General features: G+C 45.7%; 1 protein-coding gene across 1 annotated transcript in view; it reads right to left on the bottom strand.

Annotated features, from left to right (window-relative positions):
- LOC139241199 (zinc finger protein 665-like) overlaps nt 1–18,435 on the bottom strand; it is a 131,832-nt gene extending 113,397 nt beyond the window's left edge. The window contains exons 1-2 of the mRNA XM_070869856.1: nt 17,856–18,435; nt 17,307–17,771 (exon numbers count right to left, since the gene is read on the bottom strand). Coding sequence (XP_070725957.1) covers nt 17,307–17,771; nt 17,856–18,196 — 806 coding nt within the window. The 5' untranslated portion in view covers nt 18,197–18,435. The remainder of the gene's footprint in view (nt 1–17,306; nt 17,772–17,855) is intronic.
- Nucleotides 18,436–18,859: the final 424 nt, after the last annotated feature.

The raw sequence follows: 18,859 nt of genomic DNA, 5'->3' as shown, positions 1-18,859 counted from the left end.
GAAGTACAACAACATCAAAGTATATTTGAAGTGCATTCACTGTTGTAGTATAGGAAATGCAGCAGATGATTTGCGCACAGCAAGCTGCCATGAACAGCAATGACCAGATAATCTGTTTCAGTGATACTGGTTGAGAGTTGATGGGGCCTTGGTTGAACGCCTCATCTGAGAGATAGCAACGCTGACAGTGCAGCAATCCTGTGCTGAATCCGCCTCGAGTGTGTTTGGGACAGTGTGGAGGATGCTTTACTCTGTATCTAACCTGTTACGTCTTTAGATGCTCTGATAATGACTCCACGAGGCAATGTGTTGTACTTGAACTGTAATGACCTTAGTCCTTTATTGATAACTCCAGAGTAAGGATCACACCTGGTGGCCTGCCTTTTATACTAGGCCAGGCACACCTGTACAGGTAACCTACAAGTCTCCCACTGCGGTGCCCTCTGGTGGCACACCTTGTAATAGTACAAGCAGTAACCATGTAGGATACATGACATAACCTGTGCTTTACCTGCCCTGGCAGTGTTTGGGACAGTGCAGAGAGAGCTTTACTCTGTAACTAACCCGTGCTGTACCTGCCCTGGCAGTGTTTGATGGGACAGCATAGAGGGAGCTTTACTCTATATCTAACCTGTGCTGTACCTGACTGCAGAGTGCTTCAGGCAGATACCAGGTGCTCAGAATACCCCATTCCCCGGTGCTGACATCCATCACCTCGGTGAGAACATCATTTAACCCAAAGATAGAAACCCATCAGTTCCTCCCGTGGACACAGATGCGGAGGGACAGTGAGTGTCCCGAACATTGTTGTACAGAGTGCTCGATAGTTCACCGCTGGTTCTGAGCCTTTTGGTGATGATTTGAATTTGATGCCCTCGAGTTACTGACTCACCGACTGGTGCAAATAGTTTTTCCTCATTTACCTGATCAAACTTTGAACACCTCCCTCAGATCTCCAATTACCCTTTGTCCTAATGAAAAGAGCCCCAGTTTCTCCAATATCCCATGATAACTAAAGCCTCTCTTCCCTGGTATCGTCTCAGTGAATCTCTCTGCACCCTCTCCATGGTCTCTACATCCTTCCTGGTGTAAGATTTCCAAAACCTGACACAATATTGGGACTGCAGCCTAACCAATGATTAGTACAGGTTTACATGACCTCTGCCCTTTTGTACTCCACACCCCTATTTATAAAACCTAGGACCCCATGTGCTTTATCAACTGGTCCTCCTACTTTTAAAGGTTTGTTTATCTGAGCCCCTTGTATGTTTGAGAGATATTAACCTAACTTGGCTAAAACTGGCTGACATAAACTGGCTGATATAATGTACATCATGGGAAAGAGAAGTTTAATCTGAGTTAGAAACTCAAACAATCGATTCACTGCAGACAGGTCGCCATGGCAACACTGATAAGACATTCCATTCACTGAGCCCACTGTTGGAATCTGTAATCAGATCAGGGGAAAGAACAGGGTTTGTCTGTTAGTAACCACAATATAAGCTCAAACCAGAGTGAGTAACACAATAGATTCGATTGTAATGTGTGATGTTTATACCTATAATTGTGAAACTATAAGAAATAACAACTAACAGTAGGCAGAGTAGTTTAGGGATAATGAGAACATTACTGAAGAAAAGTAACTGCTGGGAACCAGGAAAAGTGTCCCTGTAAATCACAGATTAGAGAAGTTCCAGCTGTCTTTTCCTCACTTCCTGCCCAAACCCAGCAGAGAAGACAAAGAAGAGTCCGGTGCCAGAGGTGGATCAGTGCAGGGTATAAAAGTGAGGGGAGACTGATGTAAGGGGGCAGTCGGGACGGGAGACACCGGAGATCAAGCTCAGGGCGCCCGAGGTTCCATCCAGCGGGCTAACCTGGTGTCAGTTACTGTGGACACGGGGGACTTGCATGTTTACTCTGATGTGGTAGAGCATAGAGAATCTGGTCAAATTATATTACTTAATGTGTTAAAGTTTCTGACACCAGACTCTCGAACCTGCTAATTAATTAGACATAGTATTAGCTCAAATCAAATCAAACATCACATCAAGATCTGACAGAGTCACTTGATTCATCAGGACCTGAATATTAGCGACCTTTGAATGTGGAAGGAGAAATGTTTGTCTGTTCTGTCTGTGGGAAAAGATTTCAAATATCAGTGTGACTGGAAAAGCACCGAGACACACACACCCGAGTGAGAGTGTTCCAGTGCACTGACTGTGGAAAGAGCTTTAACCAGTTACACAGCCTGAAAAGACATCGCACCATTCACAGCGGGGAGAAACCGTACACGTGTTGTGTGTGTGGACCAGGCTTCAATTGATCGTCCAACCTGGAGAGACACAAGGATACCCGCACCACGGAGAAACCGTGGAAATGTGGGGACTGTGGGAAGGAATTCAATTACCTGTCCCAGCTGGATATTCATTGATTCATTCACACCGGGGAGAGGCCATTCACCTGCTCCGTGTGTGGGAAGGGATTCACTCAGTTATCCAAGCTCCAGCCACACCAGCGAGTTCACACTGGGGAGAGACTGTTCACCTGCATTGAGTGTGGGTATCTTCTGACACACCGACTTATTCACACTGTTAAGAGATCGTTTAGAAACATAGAAAATAGGTGCAGGAGTAGGCCATTCAGCCCTTCGAGCCTGCACTGCCATTGAATAAGATCATGGCTGATCTTTTTTTCTCTGTCAGATCTTGACATGATGTTTGGTTTGAGTTTCTTGTCTGCAAATCTTCCCCTTTTAATACCAGGTTTGTGAACATACACATGTTCTTCCACCCGCTTTACATTGCACCATTTTGTTTAGATTGTTTCCCCTTCACTTTACATTCTCTGCATTCAGTGTTACCTGTCGTGTGTCTGCCCATTTCAGTCTGTGTTTTGAATTTAAATGTTCTGAATGTGCGAACAGTTTTTAAAAGCACAAAGGATCTGCTGATGCACCATGTACTCACACTGGAGAGAGGCCGTTCACCTGCTCCATGTGGGCAGGGATTCGCTCAGTCATGCACGCTGCTCAGACACCAGTGAGTTCACAACTAACTACAGCGGTTGGATTCTGCTGTTAATCACGGCAGCGTGGAGGCCCCGACCTGCGAGAAACCACCAGCCGCAGGGCGGGGCCATAAAAAGAGTGGAGATGCGGCAGCCCGGGAGCAGTGTGAGCTGGTACAGGAGGGCGACGACTTGGAGAAGGACGACTGGATTGGACATCACCAAAATCAAGGTCGCTGATTGGAGCGTGGGCAGGTACAGCAGGAGACATGGCAAGCAGTAGAGGAGCGGCGAGAAATTTTAGAGCGACGTGATCGGGGCCCAGGAGAGGCCTGGGCCTAGGGGCAGCACGGGCCAGCCCACACTGCGATATGTGTGTGCACTAGGTCCGTGCAGCAGAGCTGGTCTCCATTGCCATTGGAACAAGACCTAGCTCTGTCAAGCCCGTGTGGTAGCTGGTATGCAACGGCCACCACATGTTAAAAAAATCTATGCACAGGCATCTTCCACCCTTCAACATGTAGTTCAGGGCCTGGAATGTCAGCTCCGTCATTGAAACACCTGTGAACTCATCCCTTTTTGGCGTGGAAGCAAGTCATCCTCGATACGACGGACCGCCTAAGAAGTAATCACATCCAGTACGGAATCATGTTCATTATGGAAATTGTGCTTTATTTCTGCTGACATTAATTGTCATATATGTACACTCTGTGTATATACTATGCTGGTACAACTCGAGGGTGCAACTGTAGGAGGCCCAAGCAGGAGCTGTATAAAAGGCTGGTGAAAGCACTCTACAGACAATAATGAGACCAAGGTCACAGCAATTCAAGCACAGCACGAGGCCCCATGGTGTTATTTTACAGATAAGTGAGACATATTAACTGGCGACGAGTACAGATCATGGACTTACATGCAGAGATGGCTGCGGTTGGTAGTTTGGAAAAGTTTAGAGGGTGAAGCCTTTACTTGGGTTTCGCTGGCTAGGTATCGCTTCTACACGCACCGAGGGCCAGGATATAGTGGAATATGTCGCAGACCTACGAAGGCTCGTGGAACCGTGTGAATTTGGCGAACTCAACAATGTGTTGCGGGACGTTTTCATGACGGGACGAGACGGGAAGCGGACCATCACCTTAAGCCAGGTGTTCATGACCTCAACATTGAGATTTTCCCAGAATCAAAACTCACTGGCAAGTACTGTGCAGAAAATAACTTGATAAAAGAATTAGTCTGCCAAGGGGTGTAAATGTGAATCACTCAACATGCTGACGTTGTGGGGGTAACCATCGGACCCGTCTGTGTCAATTCCGACACTGTGCAAAGACTGCGGCCAAAAGGGCCACCCCAGTTAAAGTGCAGAAAAACTGCGACTCAAAACGTGGCAGAGGAGTCGTCAGGAGGTTTCCGATCCAGCAAGGATAATAAAGTACAAGCTAGAGAGGCGACTCAGCCTGAGGAAGCAGTGCACGGAGTGCACACCTTCACTACCAAAAGTCCTTCCATGATGATGAAAGTCAAGATAAATGGCATTCCTGTTTCCATGGAGTTGGACACGGGGACTTAAGAGCCAGAAGGCATTTGAGAGGCTGTGGGGCAACAAAGAACAAAGACCCAAGCTGCGCACTTAAACCAAGGAACTGATCCCAGTTATCGGCAGTGCAAACGTAAAAGTATCCTATGATGGAGAGATACACGAATTGCCACTGTGGATTATACCAGGTGATGAGCCAGTGCTGCTTGGCAGAAGCTGGATGGGGAAGATTCGGTGGAACTGGGAAGACATCAAAGCACTATCTTCAATGGACGATGCTTCCTGTGCTCAAGTGCTCAGCAAGTTTGCATCCTTATTTAAACCAGACATTGGCAACATCACAGGTGCCAAAGTGCAGACCCACTTGGGGCCCCAAGGCACGGCCTGTTCATCACAAGGCTCGAGCGGTCCCTTACATAATGAGGGAGAAAGTGGAGATCGAATTGGACAGACTTCAATGCGAGGGAATCATATCACCAGTCAAATTCAACAAGTGGGCCAGCCCAATGGTTCCGGTACTAAAGAGCGATGGCAAGGTCAGAATCTACGGCGACTACAAGGTAACAATCAACCGAGTTTCATTACAGGACCAGTACCCGCAACCCAAAGTCGATGATCTCTTTGCGACATTAGCCAAGGGAAAGGCGTTCACCAAGCTAGATCTAACCTCCGCTTACATGACCCAGGAGCTGGCTGAGTCATTGAAAAAATTAACTCAGACAAGGGACTGTTTTTGTATCACAGGTGCCCGTTTGGGATCCGCTCGGCTGCAGCCATCTTCCAAAGGAACATGGAGAGTCTGTTGAAATCAGTTCCACGCACCATTGTATTTCAGGATGACATCCTAATCACTGGTCGAGACACCACGGAACACCTGCACAACCTGTAAGAGGTTTTAAGTCGACTAAACAGAGTCGGACTCCAGCTGAAACGATCCAAGTGTGTCTTCCTGGTGCCAGAGGTAGAATTCCCGGGGAGGAAGATTGCGGTAGACGTCATCAGGCCCATGGACTGGAAGACAGAGGCCATCAGGAATGCACCCAGACCACAAAATGTAACGGGGCTGCTCTTGTTCCTGGGACCCCTCAACTATTTTGGAAACTTTCTTCCAGGATTGAGCATGTTGCTCGAACTGCTGCACAAGTTGCTGTGCAAGGACAACGACTGGATTTGGGGTCAAAATCAAGAGGCTGCCTTCAAAAAGGCCAGAAACTTGCTGTGTTCAAACAAGTTGCTTGTATGACCCAGGTCAACGTCTAGTTTTAGCATGTGACGCGTCGTCGTACGGTGTCGGATGTGTTTTACTGCAAGCAAATGTAGCAGGCAAACTCCAACCGGTTGCATATGCGACTAGAAGAGTATCCAAGGCCGAAAGAGTCTACAGTATGGTCGCGAAGGAGGCTTTGGCCTGTGTCTATGGGGTAAAAAAAATGCACCGGTATTTGTTCGGACTCAGGTTCGAGTTAGAAACCGACCACAAGCCCCTAATCTCACTGTTTTCGGAAAGCAAAGGCATAAACACCAATGCTTCGTCGCGAATCCGAAAATGGGCATTAACACTGTTGGCTTACGATTATATAATCCACCGCAGGCCAGGCACTGAGAACTGTGCCGATGCCCTCAGCCAGCTACCGTTGCCCACCACCGGGGTGGAAATGGCGAAGCTTGCAGACCTGCGCCTAGTCATGGACGTCTTCGAAAACAAAGGGTCGCCCATAACGGCCCGCCAGATCAGGACCTGGACCAACCAGGACCCTGTTATTGCTTGAAAAAGTTCCGTCCTCAATGGGGGCTGGTCAGCAGTCCCCAAGAGAATGCAAGATGAGATAAAGCCATTTCGCCGTCGTAAAGACGAAATGTCCAGCCAATCGGATTGCCTCTTATGGGGCAACTGCATCGTCCTGCCAAAAAAAGGCAGGGCACCCTTCATACGCGACCTAAACAATGCCCACCCAGGCATAGTCATGATGAAGGCTATCGCCAGGTCTCACATCTGGTGGCCCGGCATTGACTCGGACTTGGAGTCTTGCGTGCGCCAGGGAGGCTCCACTCAGTCTGTGGTCCTGGTGCTCAAAACCATGGTCCAGGATCCACATAGATTATGCAGACCCCTTTCTAGGAAAAATGTTCTTCGTTGTAGTGGATGCCTACTCTAAGTGGATCGAATGTGTAAGAATGGCATCCAGCACGTCCACCGCCACCATTGAAAGCCTCAGGGCCATGTTCGCCACCCATGGCTTGCCCGACATTCTGGTCAACGACAATGGTCCGTGTTTCACCAGCTCAGAATTCAACGAATTCATGACCCGCAATGGCATCAAGCCCCGTTCAAACCCTCATCCAACGGCGAAGCGGAGCAGGCAGTCCAAACCATAAAGCAGAGCTTGAAACACGTCATGGAAGGCTCCTTACAAACCCGCCTATCCTGGATGCTAATTAATTATAGGGCATGACCCCACTCGCTTACGGGGGTCCCCCTGCCGAGTTACTAATGAAACATGCACTCAAAACCAGGCTCTCCCTTAGTGAACCCTGACCTCAACGATCAGGTGGAAACCAAGCGTTATCGGCAAAATACGTACCGTGATCGCGCGGCTGTATCACGTGACATCACTGTAATCGACATGGTGTTTATGCTGACTCACGGTCATGGCCCCAAATAGGTCGCTGGCACTGTTTTTACCAAGGAGGGGAATAGAGTGTTTGTTGTCAAACTGCTTAACGGACAAACATGCAGAAAGCATTTAGACCAGACCAAATTGCGATTTACAGGTAACCAGGAACTACTGGGAGAGGACCTTACCTTCAGCGATCCACCTACACACACCCAGTCAACAACCGGCCCAGCTGCCAACCACGAGGATGATCCCACCATCTCCAACAGTCCAGTCAGACCAACAGCTGCAAGACAGCAGTGGCCCGACCAATGTACTCATGCCAGAAGTGACACTCAGGCGATCAACCAGGGAGCGCAGAGTTCCGGATCACCTGAACCTGTAACTAACTCGCATCAAAGACTTTGGGGTGGAGAGGAGGGGGGGAATGTTGTCATATATGTATACTCTGTGTATATACTATGTTGGTACCACTAGATGTTGCAACTGTGGGAGGCCCAGGCAGGAGCTGTATAAAAGGCTGGTCACCATGCGGTGAAGGCACTCTGTAGACAATAAAGAGACCAAGGTCACAGCAGTTCAAGCACAGCACTAGGCCTCGTGGAGTTATTCTACAGATAAGTACAGACATATTATTACTAACTGCTATAACTGGGCTTGAGTTTAATATTCTGGATAAATATTAAATAAATCAGCTTTTTTCAAACACAGTGTGTTGAATATTTGATTTATAGAAACATAGAAAATAGGTGCAGGAGTAGGCCATTCGGCCCTTCGAGCCTGCACCACCATTCAATCAGTTCATGGCTGAACATGCAACTTCAGTACCCCATTCCTGCTTTCTCGCCATACCCCTTGATTCCCCTAGTAGTAAGGACTGCATCTAACTCCTTTTTGAATATATTTAATGAATTGGCCTCAACAACTTTCTGTGGTAGAGAATTCCACAGGTTCACCACTCTCTGGGTGAAGAAGTTTCTCCTCATCTCGGTCCTAAATGGCTTACCCCTTATCCTTAGACTGTGATCCCTGGTTCTGGACTTCCCCAACATTAATAAGAACATAAGAATTAGGAACAGGAGTAGGCCATCTAGACCCTCGAGCCTGCTCCGCCACCCAACAAGATCATGGCTGATCTGGCCGTGGACTCAGCTCCACTTACCCGCCCGCTCCCCGTAACCCTTAATTCCCTTATTGGTTAAAAATCTATCTATCTGTGATTTGAATATATTCAATGAGCTATTATATATTCAATTCAAAACGTGATAAGAGATTAATTGATGTTCTGTGTCGAAATCTCGACCTCCGAAAAGAATGACTCCGACACAGCTCCGGTAGAAGTTTCCTTTTTAATTTACTTGCTCGCAAGGGGTAGGTTTCACTCAGTCAAGGGCTAAATGAACACCTCCGAAATGGTTCAGTTTAACAAGATATTTATACAGTAAAACCAAAGTTCTGGCCTCTCCCTGTGTATTGCTCTGTCTCACAGTCAGTGAATACAGATAAAGAGTTCATTACTATATCCTGGTCCTGACATGGTGTCCAGATATTTCCTTTTGTCAGGGTTATCAGAAAGCCAAACGGCCATTACTCCATGAGTCATAGGTAATGGGCTATCACCTGTCTTGTATTGTGTCAGGATTGTTTCAATTTCCTGGTCAGTTTATCTGTTTGCATCAAATGGATGAGGTCTCGGAAAGAGATAATGGCTAGAAGATAAGGGTGGGGTGACATGGAACTCCTATAGTGTAGACAATAGGAGAGCACCATGGGGGGGGGTTACTTGTCTCAGCATGACTTATCTCCTAGCTGTCTGATGGCCATCAGCCATCTAACAGCAGGTTTAGCTGTTTATGCAAGCTGACTGCTAAAATGCAGAAAGTTCTGGAAGGGCCAGGACTCCATTTTAATCAAAAGGCGCACAAATACCGTATGGTATCAGCTTAGATAAAAATACTTTCCACATTCCCCCATTTTGTCCTTCACAAGGACAACTCAATCCATTCTGATCTTGTACAGTCTCTCCATTTCCATTTTCTTTAGTTTCATTACTCACTAGGCATATTATACCTTCAGGATTTCTTATTCTGGGAGTAATGCTTAGGAAGGGAGGCTGATGGTTATTATCATAATTGGGCTGGTACCATCTCTGGAAGGCTGTGAGTTTATACCCTGCCGACCTCCATTCTGTTTGCTCCTTCGTTTCTGGCCCCTTAGTTAGTTTTGTCCTGTTTTGCACTGTCAACCATTCTACTATTTCTGATTCGTTAAAGGGGACAGATCTCAGGGGAATACCCCCCTGGAGTGGACAGGTACATGGGAACATATCCAACAACTCGACAAGTTTCTTTCTTAAGCATACCTATGACTCAGTGCCATAAATACGTTTACGTGCAATTCCCTTCGGTAGTGGGTCTGTACCCCTGGTGTAATCAATAATGTGAAGTAAAACCCTGTCAAGCCCAGCACCATCAGTCCCCATAGTCCATACAGTTCCTTATTCAGTCTTCCTTTTTCTGTTCCTCTGATTCCTTCGTCCCTTCCTCCTGGTCGGGTGCCCGTTTGCAATGGGATGCGTGGATCCATGTTGGTCTTTCCTTTACCTTGATTGCAGTATTGGTCGCCAGCAAGACCTGGTATGGTCCTTCGAATCTTGGCTGTAGACTGCTTTTCCTTTTAAAAATCTTGATGTAAACAAATTCCCCTGGCTCCAGGTTATGACACTTCCCTTCCGCTGGCTTGACTTGAGCTTCCTTTACCTGTGAATGAAAGCTGGAAATACATTTGGTTAGTGCAATACAATAATTCAACATATTTTCCTCCATTTTGTGGATGTCCATCTGTTTTGCAGTAAATGGTGCTGTAAAAGGTAGTCGTTGGGGACGTCCCATAACTATCTCATGCGGTGACAGGCCTGTTGTTCTGTTGGTTGCAGATCGCATTACCATCAAAGCTAAGGGCAGCAGTTCTGTCCATTTCAGTCCAGTGTCATTGCACAGTTTTGCCAGCTTATTTTTAAGCATTCCATTATATCTTTCAACAAGTCCAGCTGATTGTGGATGATAACTGCAATGAAAACGTTGATTAATCTGTAAAGCTTTACACATTTCTCTTATAACAGTTCCCGTGAAATGTGACCCGTTATCACTGGAAAGCTTAGCAGGGATTCCGAAGCGCGGTACAATTTCTTTTAACAAACATTTAGCAACAGTAGTGGCCTTTTTACATGGAAAGGCTTCAATCCATCTAGAGAACACATCTACAATAACTAATACATCCTTGAATCCCATACACATAGGTAATTCAATAAAATCCATTTGTAAATGTACAAAAGGCCCGACTGGATTTGGGTGGGAGGCAGATTCTACTTTTTCCGTCTTACCCGGATTCATTGTCTGACAGGTAACACAATTTTCACAGATTTCTTTTGCAATTGCCGAAATACCTGGTGCATACCAAGTTGCCAAAATATAATCTGCCAATCCCCCTTTGCCTGCATGTGTGAATGTATGAACACATCGGGCAATCCATGGAAGTAAGGATCTAGGGGCCACCACGCGGCCGTCATGGTGAACCCATATTCCTTCTGGATTTTTATAACATTGATCCTTCGTCCAGGTCACCACCTCCTCCGTACTGGCCTGTGTCTGAAAGGCCAGCACGTCATTAATAGTGGGTAGCGGGTCTGAGCAATTATTTTTCCTTAGTGGGAACAATGACACCTGCATCCCCCCTTTTGACAGAGCTGCTGACTTAGCTGCATTATCAGCTCTGGCATTCCCAAGTGCCACCTCATTCGACTGGCCTGTATGTGCTTGGCATTTGATAATGGCAAGTTTCAAAGGGCATTGAATGGCTCGCAGGAAATTTTCCACTTGTTCTGCATTTTTGATAGGGGTTCCTGAAGAAGTCAGGTACCCGCGAATCTGTGTGTTACATGGACTTCTCATTTATGCTTCTAGTGATTCACAGATCACAGAATGTAAAGTACTTGTTTTCTAATTTTATGTCTTAAACTTCCCACATCAGGACAACACTATGAAGGGTTAAAAAAACTTCACTTTGTTTGAAAAAGTGGGTGGAGCTAAAACAAACAGGCAGCTCCACACCTTTCCAAACAGGTTTCCAGACACAAGGAAAAAGGACAGAAGCACTCTCATTCAAAGACAAGACATTCACAAGTCTCTCTCCATTCAATAAAGCTTTTTCTTTTGCTAGCTTCATTTTTTTTAATCCATAAGTCACTATCAGGTTCTCTTTTTTTTACATTTGATTTACTTCCTCTGTTAATTTTACATGGGCTTGAAGAATCGGAACCCAGGCCTTTTCTATTACTTTCCTTTTTTTTCTACATGGATCTGTTTATAAGACACTCCTCTAGACATGTTGTTCTCTCTAAATTAAATGAACCATCGGGTGGAAATGGCCTGTTTTCACCTTTAGTCCACTTTACCGGTTTTGTTTCTTTGGTCAATTGAAGACTGACCACAATTCTGGAGCATGACATAGGCTGGTGTGCCTTTTGGTGGTGGTTTACTTGCTCCGGCACCTATTCTGGATGATTAAAGATTTTCCACAGTTTCTGATCTCACAATCCTTTCGGCCAACCGAGTTCTCTACGCCCACTTCTCCTGGCCGTTACGTGGCCTGAAAAGGCTCTTAATTCGGGCTCAGTCTGGGTGTGTGAGATATGTTGGCACGAACCAACCGTAGTTGATCAATCAGTCACTGTTTCTTTCTTAATCAATCCTTATGTTTTTTTTTCGGATCACAATTTTCCCTAGTGACTCTTCCCGTTTCTCCAATGGCAATGACTCATAAAGGTATTGCACCCAACAGTAATACAAGGACAACAAACAATATTCCCGTGAGTACACAAATCATAACCTCTAAACAAATTCTCAGTCTGCGTTGTACGCCACTACAGACCGAGTCCTTAACTTATCCTAATAACAGCTGATAAAACTTAAGGTTCCGTACCCAAACTCTTTGATCGATTGCGCTCTTTTTTTTTATAGTCTTATCACATAAGAACCCCTTCCGAATTAAAAACAATAAAAATCTTATCACATAAGAACCTGGAACCCTTTTCGATCGACTAGCGCTCCCTTACCTACTGAAACCTTCCCCGGGCTGTCTCGAGATTTTTTGCAGAACCTGTTCTCTTCTGCTGGCGAGCTGAGAAAGAAATGGTTATAAAAAAAATACCTTTAGCTTTTAAATGCCGAGTCTTGTAGATGCAGTACCTCAGCTGTGGACAACAGATTACATCTGCGATTCAACAGTGAAGAAACCTCTTGTGAGCAAAGGCTCACCTTGTTTGGCCACTGAAGCCTTTCACTGGAGACGCACTATGCCTGTATCCGTTTTACTCACAGAACAGAGAGTATGCATCTCGGTGGAACCTCCAATAACTGTCGAAATCTCGACCTCCGAAAAGAATGACTCCGACACTTACAGCTCCGGTAGAAGTTTCCTTTTTAATTTACTTGCTCGCAAGGGGTAGGTTTCACTCAGTCAAGGGCTAAATGAACACCTCCGAAATGGTTCAGTTTAACAAGATATTTATACAGTAAAACCAAAGTTCTGGCCTCTCCCTGTGTATTGCTCTGTCTCACAGTCAGTGAATACAGATAAAGAGTTCATTACTATATCCTGGTCCTGACATGGTGTCCAGATATTTTCTTTTGTCAGGGTTATCAGAAAGCCAAACGGCCATTACTCTATGAGTCATAGGTAATGGGCTATCACCTGTCTTGTATTGTGTCAGGATTGTTTCAATTTCCTGGTCAGTTTATCTGTTTGCATCAAATGGATGAGGTCTCGGAAAGAGATAATGGCTAGAAGATAAGGCTGGGGTGACATGGAACTCCTGTAGTGTAGACAATAGGAGAGCACCATGGGGGGGGGTTACTTGTCTCAGCATGACTTGTCTCCTAGCTGTCTGATGGCCATCAGCCATCTAACAGCAGGTTTAGCTGTTTATGCAAACTGACTGCTAAAATGCAGAAAGTTCTGGAAGGGCCAGGACTCCATTTTAATCAAAAGGCACACAAATACCGTATGGTATCAGCTTAGATAAAAATACTTTCCACATCTGTTACCGACTGTTCCATTTTTGGGCCTTTTCTTGCACCAGATTATTTTAGTTCTCATTCTATCACATCATATCCCAAACTTGTTCCGTTTGTGTAACATGGCTTGTTGGTGTGATACACTGAACTGTAATGTCTCACTTTACACTCATCTGAAGTTCTTATAGAATTATCTTGCATAAGATTTTAAATCTGTTATTTTCTGCACCAGTTATCCCATTTTGGATCTGATTTTTAAAAACTCCTCCACACATGTTGCACATAACAGCCTTTGAAATGTTCATAATTTTGTAATTGTCACTGCTGATTTTGATGGTCTTGTTGATTTAATCTCTTGTTACTATCATACCTTGCACTATTTCTTTAATCGAGATCATTGTTTCAAATACATCCTTTATCATGTCATTGGGTCCTCCATTGATCCCCGTCAATAATCCTTGGTTACGGGCCGGGGTTTGGGTGTAGGTTTAGGGGTTAGTGGTTGGGGCTGATGGTTATTGGTTGGGGATAGTCGATACAATGTTCGGTTTACGAGTTAGTGATTAGGGTTAGAAACCACTATTGACAATGCAGTGTCACAAGACCCGTCAGTTTTAATTTCATTTTTTTATAAACCTCACGCAGACAAGTTTAAAAAAAACAGCCTCATGAATTGTTCATTCCAGGAACCTTCTTTTTGACCGAGTCCGCTTTCCTCCTTCCTTTCACATCTCGACATTTCTCAGAGAAAAAAAAACATCAGGGACATTAGACTTTGGGACAAGAACATGTGGATCCAGGTGTTGCGCTGGTTACATCCAATTATCGGCCTGCCTGAAAAGGGCTTCTGACAATAACCTATCACCAGGCCCCACCAGTCCCCAACTAATTCCACCGTCAGAACTTCATCCATTACCCGCCTTCCACCCTCACTACAGCTGGATTCACAACCATTCCCCATACTGAGGCTCTCCCATTCCCATTTTGTGTCTCAGTGTAAGTGGTCCCTGGATTTGGTGTCTCAGTGTAAGTGGTCCCTGGATTTGGTGTCTCAGTGTAAGTGGTCCCTGGATTTGGTGTCTCAGTGTAAGTGGTCCCTGGATTTGGTGTCTCAGTGTAAGTGGTCTCTGGATTTGGTGTCTCAGTGTAAGTGGTCCCTGGATTTGGTGTCTCAGTGTAAGTGCTCCCTGGACAGACAAGAGGAATCTTTCCCCCAGCCCCAATGATGTCACTGAGGGATTGCCCGCGGGATTTAAATCTCTGGTGGGTTTGTGTTTCAACAGCACTTCTTCACTGGGACTGAGGCAAACCTGCAGCCCAGCAATGTGTTTAGCACAGAATGATCCCACACAAATCTATTCCCCACTATAACCGGCCACATTCATTCACCAGAAACAGCCCAGTGCCTGCGAGTAACTACTGCCCTGCGTCTGACTTCATTTAAACACACAATTCAAAACATTGTAAAGAGAAAACAAACCTCATTATAGTTCAACAGTCTATTCATGGGCAGTGAGCCCCCCTCACCCCAGGATAGTCGGGATAAACGGGTCATTTTCAGATTGGCAAACTGTAATTAGCGGGGTGTGGCAGGGATCAGTGCTGGGGTCTCAACTATTTACAATCTATAGTAATGATTTGGGTGAAGGGACAGAGTGTAATGTAGCCAGATTTACTGATGATACAAAGATGGGTGGGAAAGCACGTTTTGAAGAGGACACAAAGAATCTGCAAAAGGATATAGAAAGGTTAAATGAGTGGGCAAAAATTTGGCAGATGGAGTATAATGTGGGAAAATATGAGGTTATCCACTTTGGTCGGAAGAATAAAAAAGCTATTTATTATTTAAATGGAGAGAGACTTCAAAATGCTGCGGTACAGAGGGATCTTGGTGGTCCTTGTACGTGAAATACAAAAAGTTAGTATGCAGGTACAGCAAGTAATCAGGAAGGCAAATGGAATGTTGGCCTTTATTGCAAGGGGGATAGAGTATAAAGGCAGAGAAGTTCTGCTACAACTGTACAGAGTATTGGTGAGGCCACACCTGGAGTACTTCATACAGTTTTGGTCTCCTTATTTAAGGAGGGATATACTTGCATTGGCGAGAGGATTCACTAGGTTGATTCCTGAGATGAAAGGGTTGTCTTATGAAAAAAGGTTGAGCAGGTTGGGCCTATACTCATTGAAGTTTAGAAGAATGAGAGGTGATTTTATTGAAATGTATAAGATTCTCAGGGGGCTTGACAGGGTAGATGCAGAGAAGGTGTTTCAGCTCATAGAGGGAAATTGGAACTTGGGGGCATAATTTCAGAGTAAGGGGTCACCCATTTAAAACAGAGATGGGGGAATTTCTTCTCTGAGTCGTGAGTCTTTGGAATTGTCTACACCAGAGAGCTGTGGAGGCTGGGTCATTGAATATATTTAAGGTGGAGATGGGGGACTCAAGGGTTATGGGAAGCGGGCAGGGAAGTAGAGTTGAGGCCAAGATCAGATCAGCCATGATCTTATAGAATGGCGGAGGAGGCTCAAGGGTCCAAATCGCCGATTCCTGCTCCTATTTCTTATGTACCTCAACTCCTCTTTCACCCCAAATCTCCAACCCTGCTCATCGCAACTCCTTTCACCCCTACTCTCCAATCCCCTCAGCCCAACCCCTCCTTCACCCTACTCTCCAACCCCCCCGTCAGCTCAACCCCTCCTTCACCCCTACTCTCCAACCCCTCCTTCATCCCTAGTCTCCAACCCCACCGATCACCCCAACCTCTCCTTCACCCCTACTTTCCAACCTCCATCACCCCAATTCCTCCTTCACCCCTACTCTTCAACCCCCAATTGATGTCAGTCAGGATTTGAAAGCTATTTATAACTGCATCAAGGGGCTCTTACAGTTCGGATCTTTATTCTGTCCACTCGAGGAGTTAGATAACAGACTTTCTCCTGTGAATATAGAGCTGTAGTATTGGCCCGTGATGTGTTTACTTGTTCAGCTTGTTGTCTCTAAATATTTAACCTTGTGGTCTCAGACACCAGATAATCAAGCTCACAATAACAGAGTGTCTTTTACTGACATTATGAACAGCACTGCAAAAATATAGAGAGGATAGTTACCGGATCCGGAGAACAGGGATAATGCAGTGGATTCCAAGTTCTCCGACTATACTGAACTTGTTTGATCTGACCCTGCTCAAACCATAACAACAAGGCTATCTGTGCATTGTTCTGGCTGTGACCACAAGGCTGTGTCACTGCCACACACACATACCATTCCTTGTTTCACATCTCCATACAAACACCATCTCTTTACACATCCCCTTTCTACATAATTGCAGCAGACATGAGCAGGGACACAAGGCTCATTCAAAGACACACATTTCATAACAGCAAAGGTTACACTGGGATAAATCTTCAGTCTGTTTTCATTCAGGCAAAATACAGAGCAGTCGAGCAGCTCACTAGCAGCTTAACAGAGTCTCATCGGCCTGGAATATACAGCAGGATTATTGGGCCATCATCTGGCTACTTGTTCACCTTTTGTTCAATACATCTGCTGGATGGATTTAAATTGAAAACTAAGTTTGCAGGCGTGATGCTCCATTTACACATTGAAGGGGAGAGAGATGCTGTGGGGTACACAGCAAGTCCAGTAGCTGAAAATGATTAACAGACTGGGTTTTGTGTTTAGTGATCCCGGGCGTGTTACCAACTCCTTTCCTGATCCCAAGGCTAGGAGAAGCACTCTGGAAGGTATGGGGAGCTGGGACTTGTCCATGAGAGTAACCGAAGGTCTGAGAACTGAAATAATCTAGAATTATAAAGGAGAAAAGGCCCAAAAATGGAGCAGTCGGTAAGAGTACATCAATTAGTCTCCTCTTACCTTCGAGACATCAAATACTCGACACAGTGTATATTTGAAACAAAGCCGATTTATTTGGCATTGATCCAGAATATGAATCTCCAGCCAATTATAGAGGTCATTAACATCGAGAGAAACAAACCCCAACTGTCAGAATGAACATGGTTCAGTCCTGGATGTGATTATCAGCAGCAATTACAGCAGAATCCAACTTCGGTCGAAATGTGTGAACTCGCCGGTGTCTCAGCAGGCTGGATGAAGCAGTGAATCTTTTCCCACACTCGGAGCAGGTGAACAGCCTCTCCCCAGTGTGAACTCGCTGGTGTTTTAATACGTTGGATAACTGAGTGAATCCCTTCCCACACTCGGAGCAGGTGAATGGCCTCTCCCCGGTGTGAACTCGCTGGTGTATCAGCAGCTGGGTTGATGCAACAAATCCCTTCTGACACACGGAGCAGGAGTACAGTTTCTCCCCAGTGAGAGTGCGTTGGTGTATCAGCAGGTTATTATTTCTTTTAAAGGTCTTCTCACAATCAGAACATTTAAACGGTCTCTTATCAGAGTGAACTTTCTGGTGTCCAAGCAGGATTGATAACCGAGTGAATCTCTTCCCACACACGGAGCAGGTGAAGGGCCTCTCCCCGGTGTGAATACGCCGGTGTCTCAAAAGGTGGGATGAACGAGGGAAACTCTTCCCACACACGGAGCAGGTGAACAGCCTCTCCCCAGTTTGAACTCGCTGGTGTGCAGCGAGTTGCAATGACTGGCTGAACTTCTCCCCACAGCAAGAGCAACTGAATGGACTCTGATGAATGTGAAGGAGCTGGTGTTCAGCTAGGCAGAATGACTCCCGGAACCGCTTCCCGCAGTGAGAGCAACAGAACGGTGTCTCGTCAGTGTGAGCTCGCCGGTGTGTAATCAGTTCCTCAGAGGTTGTAAAGCTGTTCCCACAGTCACAGCATTTAAATGGTCTCCCATCAGCATGATCTAATTGGTGTGCAGTGAGGTGGGAGGAACAGGTGAATCCCCTCCCACACACGGAGCAGGTGAATGGCCTCTCCCTATTGCGAGCTCGCTGGCATGTCAGCATGTTGGACAATTGAATGAATCCCATCCAACAGAGGGAGCAGGTGAACGGCCTCTCCCCAGTTTCCAGCCGGGATGGTTAATTGAATCCCTTCCCACAGTCCTCATATTTCCACGGTTTCTCCGTGGTGCGGGTGTCCTTGTGTCTCTCACACACACAACACGTGTACGGTTTCTCCCCGCTGTGAATGGTGCAATGTTTTTTCAGGCTCTGTAACTGGTTAAAGCTCTTTCTACAGTCAGTGCACTGGAACACTCTCACTCGGGTGTGTGTGTCTCGGGTGCTTTTCCAGTCACACTAATGTTTGAAATCTTTTCCCACAGACAGAACAAAGAAACATTTCTCCTTCCACATTCAAAGGCTGATGATATTCAGACCCTGATGCATCGAGTGACTGTCAGATCTTGATGTGATGTTTGGTTTGAGTTTCCCATTTACATATTTCCCCCTTCTAACACCCTGTAAAAGGAGTATACAAAATACATCACTAAATACAGGAGAGAAATTCAGGATTTTTTTCCATACATTTCCCCCCAACTGAGGTTAGGCTGACTGGCCTGTAATAACTCGGTCTATCCCTTTCTCCCTTTTTAAACAAAGGTACAACATTAGCAGTCCTCCAGTCCTCTGGCACCACACCTGTAGCCAGAGTGGATTGGAAAATGATGGTCAGAGCCTCTGCTATTTCCT

The sequence above is a fragment of the Pristiophorus japonicus genome, assembly GCF_044704955.1.
Source record: "Pristiophorus japonicus isolate sPriJap1 chromosome 24 unlocalized genomic scaffold, sPriJap1.hap1 SUPER_24_unloc_1, whole genome shotgun sequence".
Lineage (NCBI taxonomy): Eukaryota > Metazoa > Chordata > Chondrichthyes > Pristiophoridae > Pristiophorus > Pristiophorus japonicus.
The sequence above is the reverse complement of the archived record's forward strand: the minus strand, read 5'-3'. Positions and strand labels throughout refer to the sequence as shown.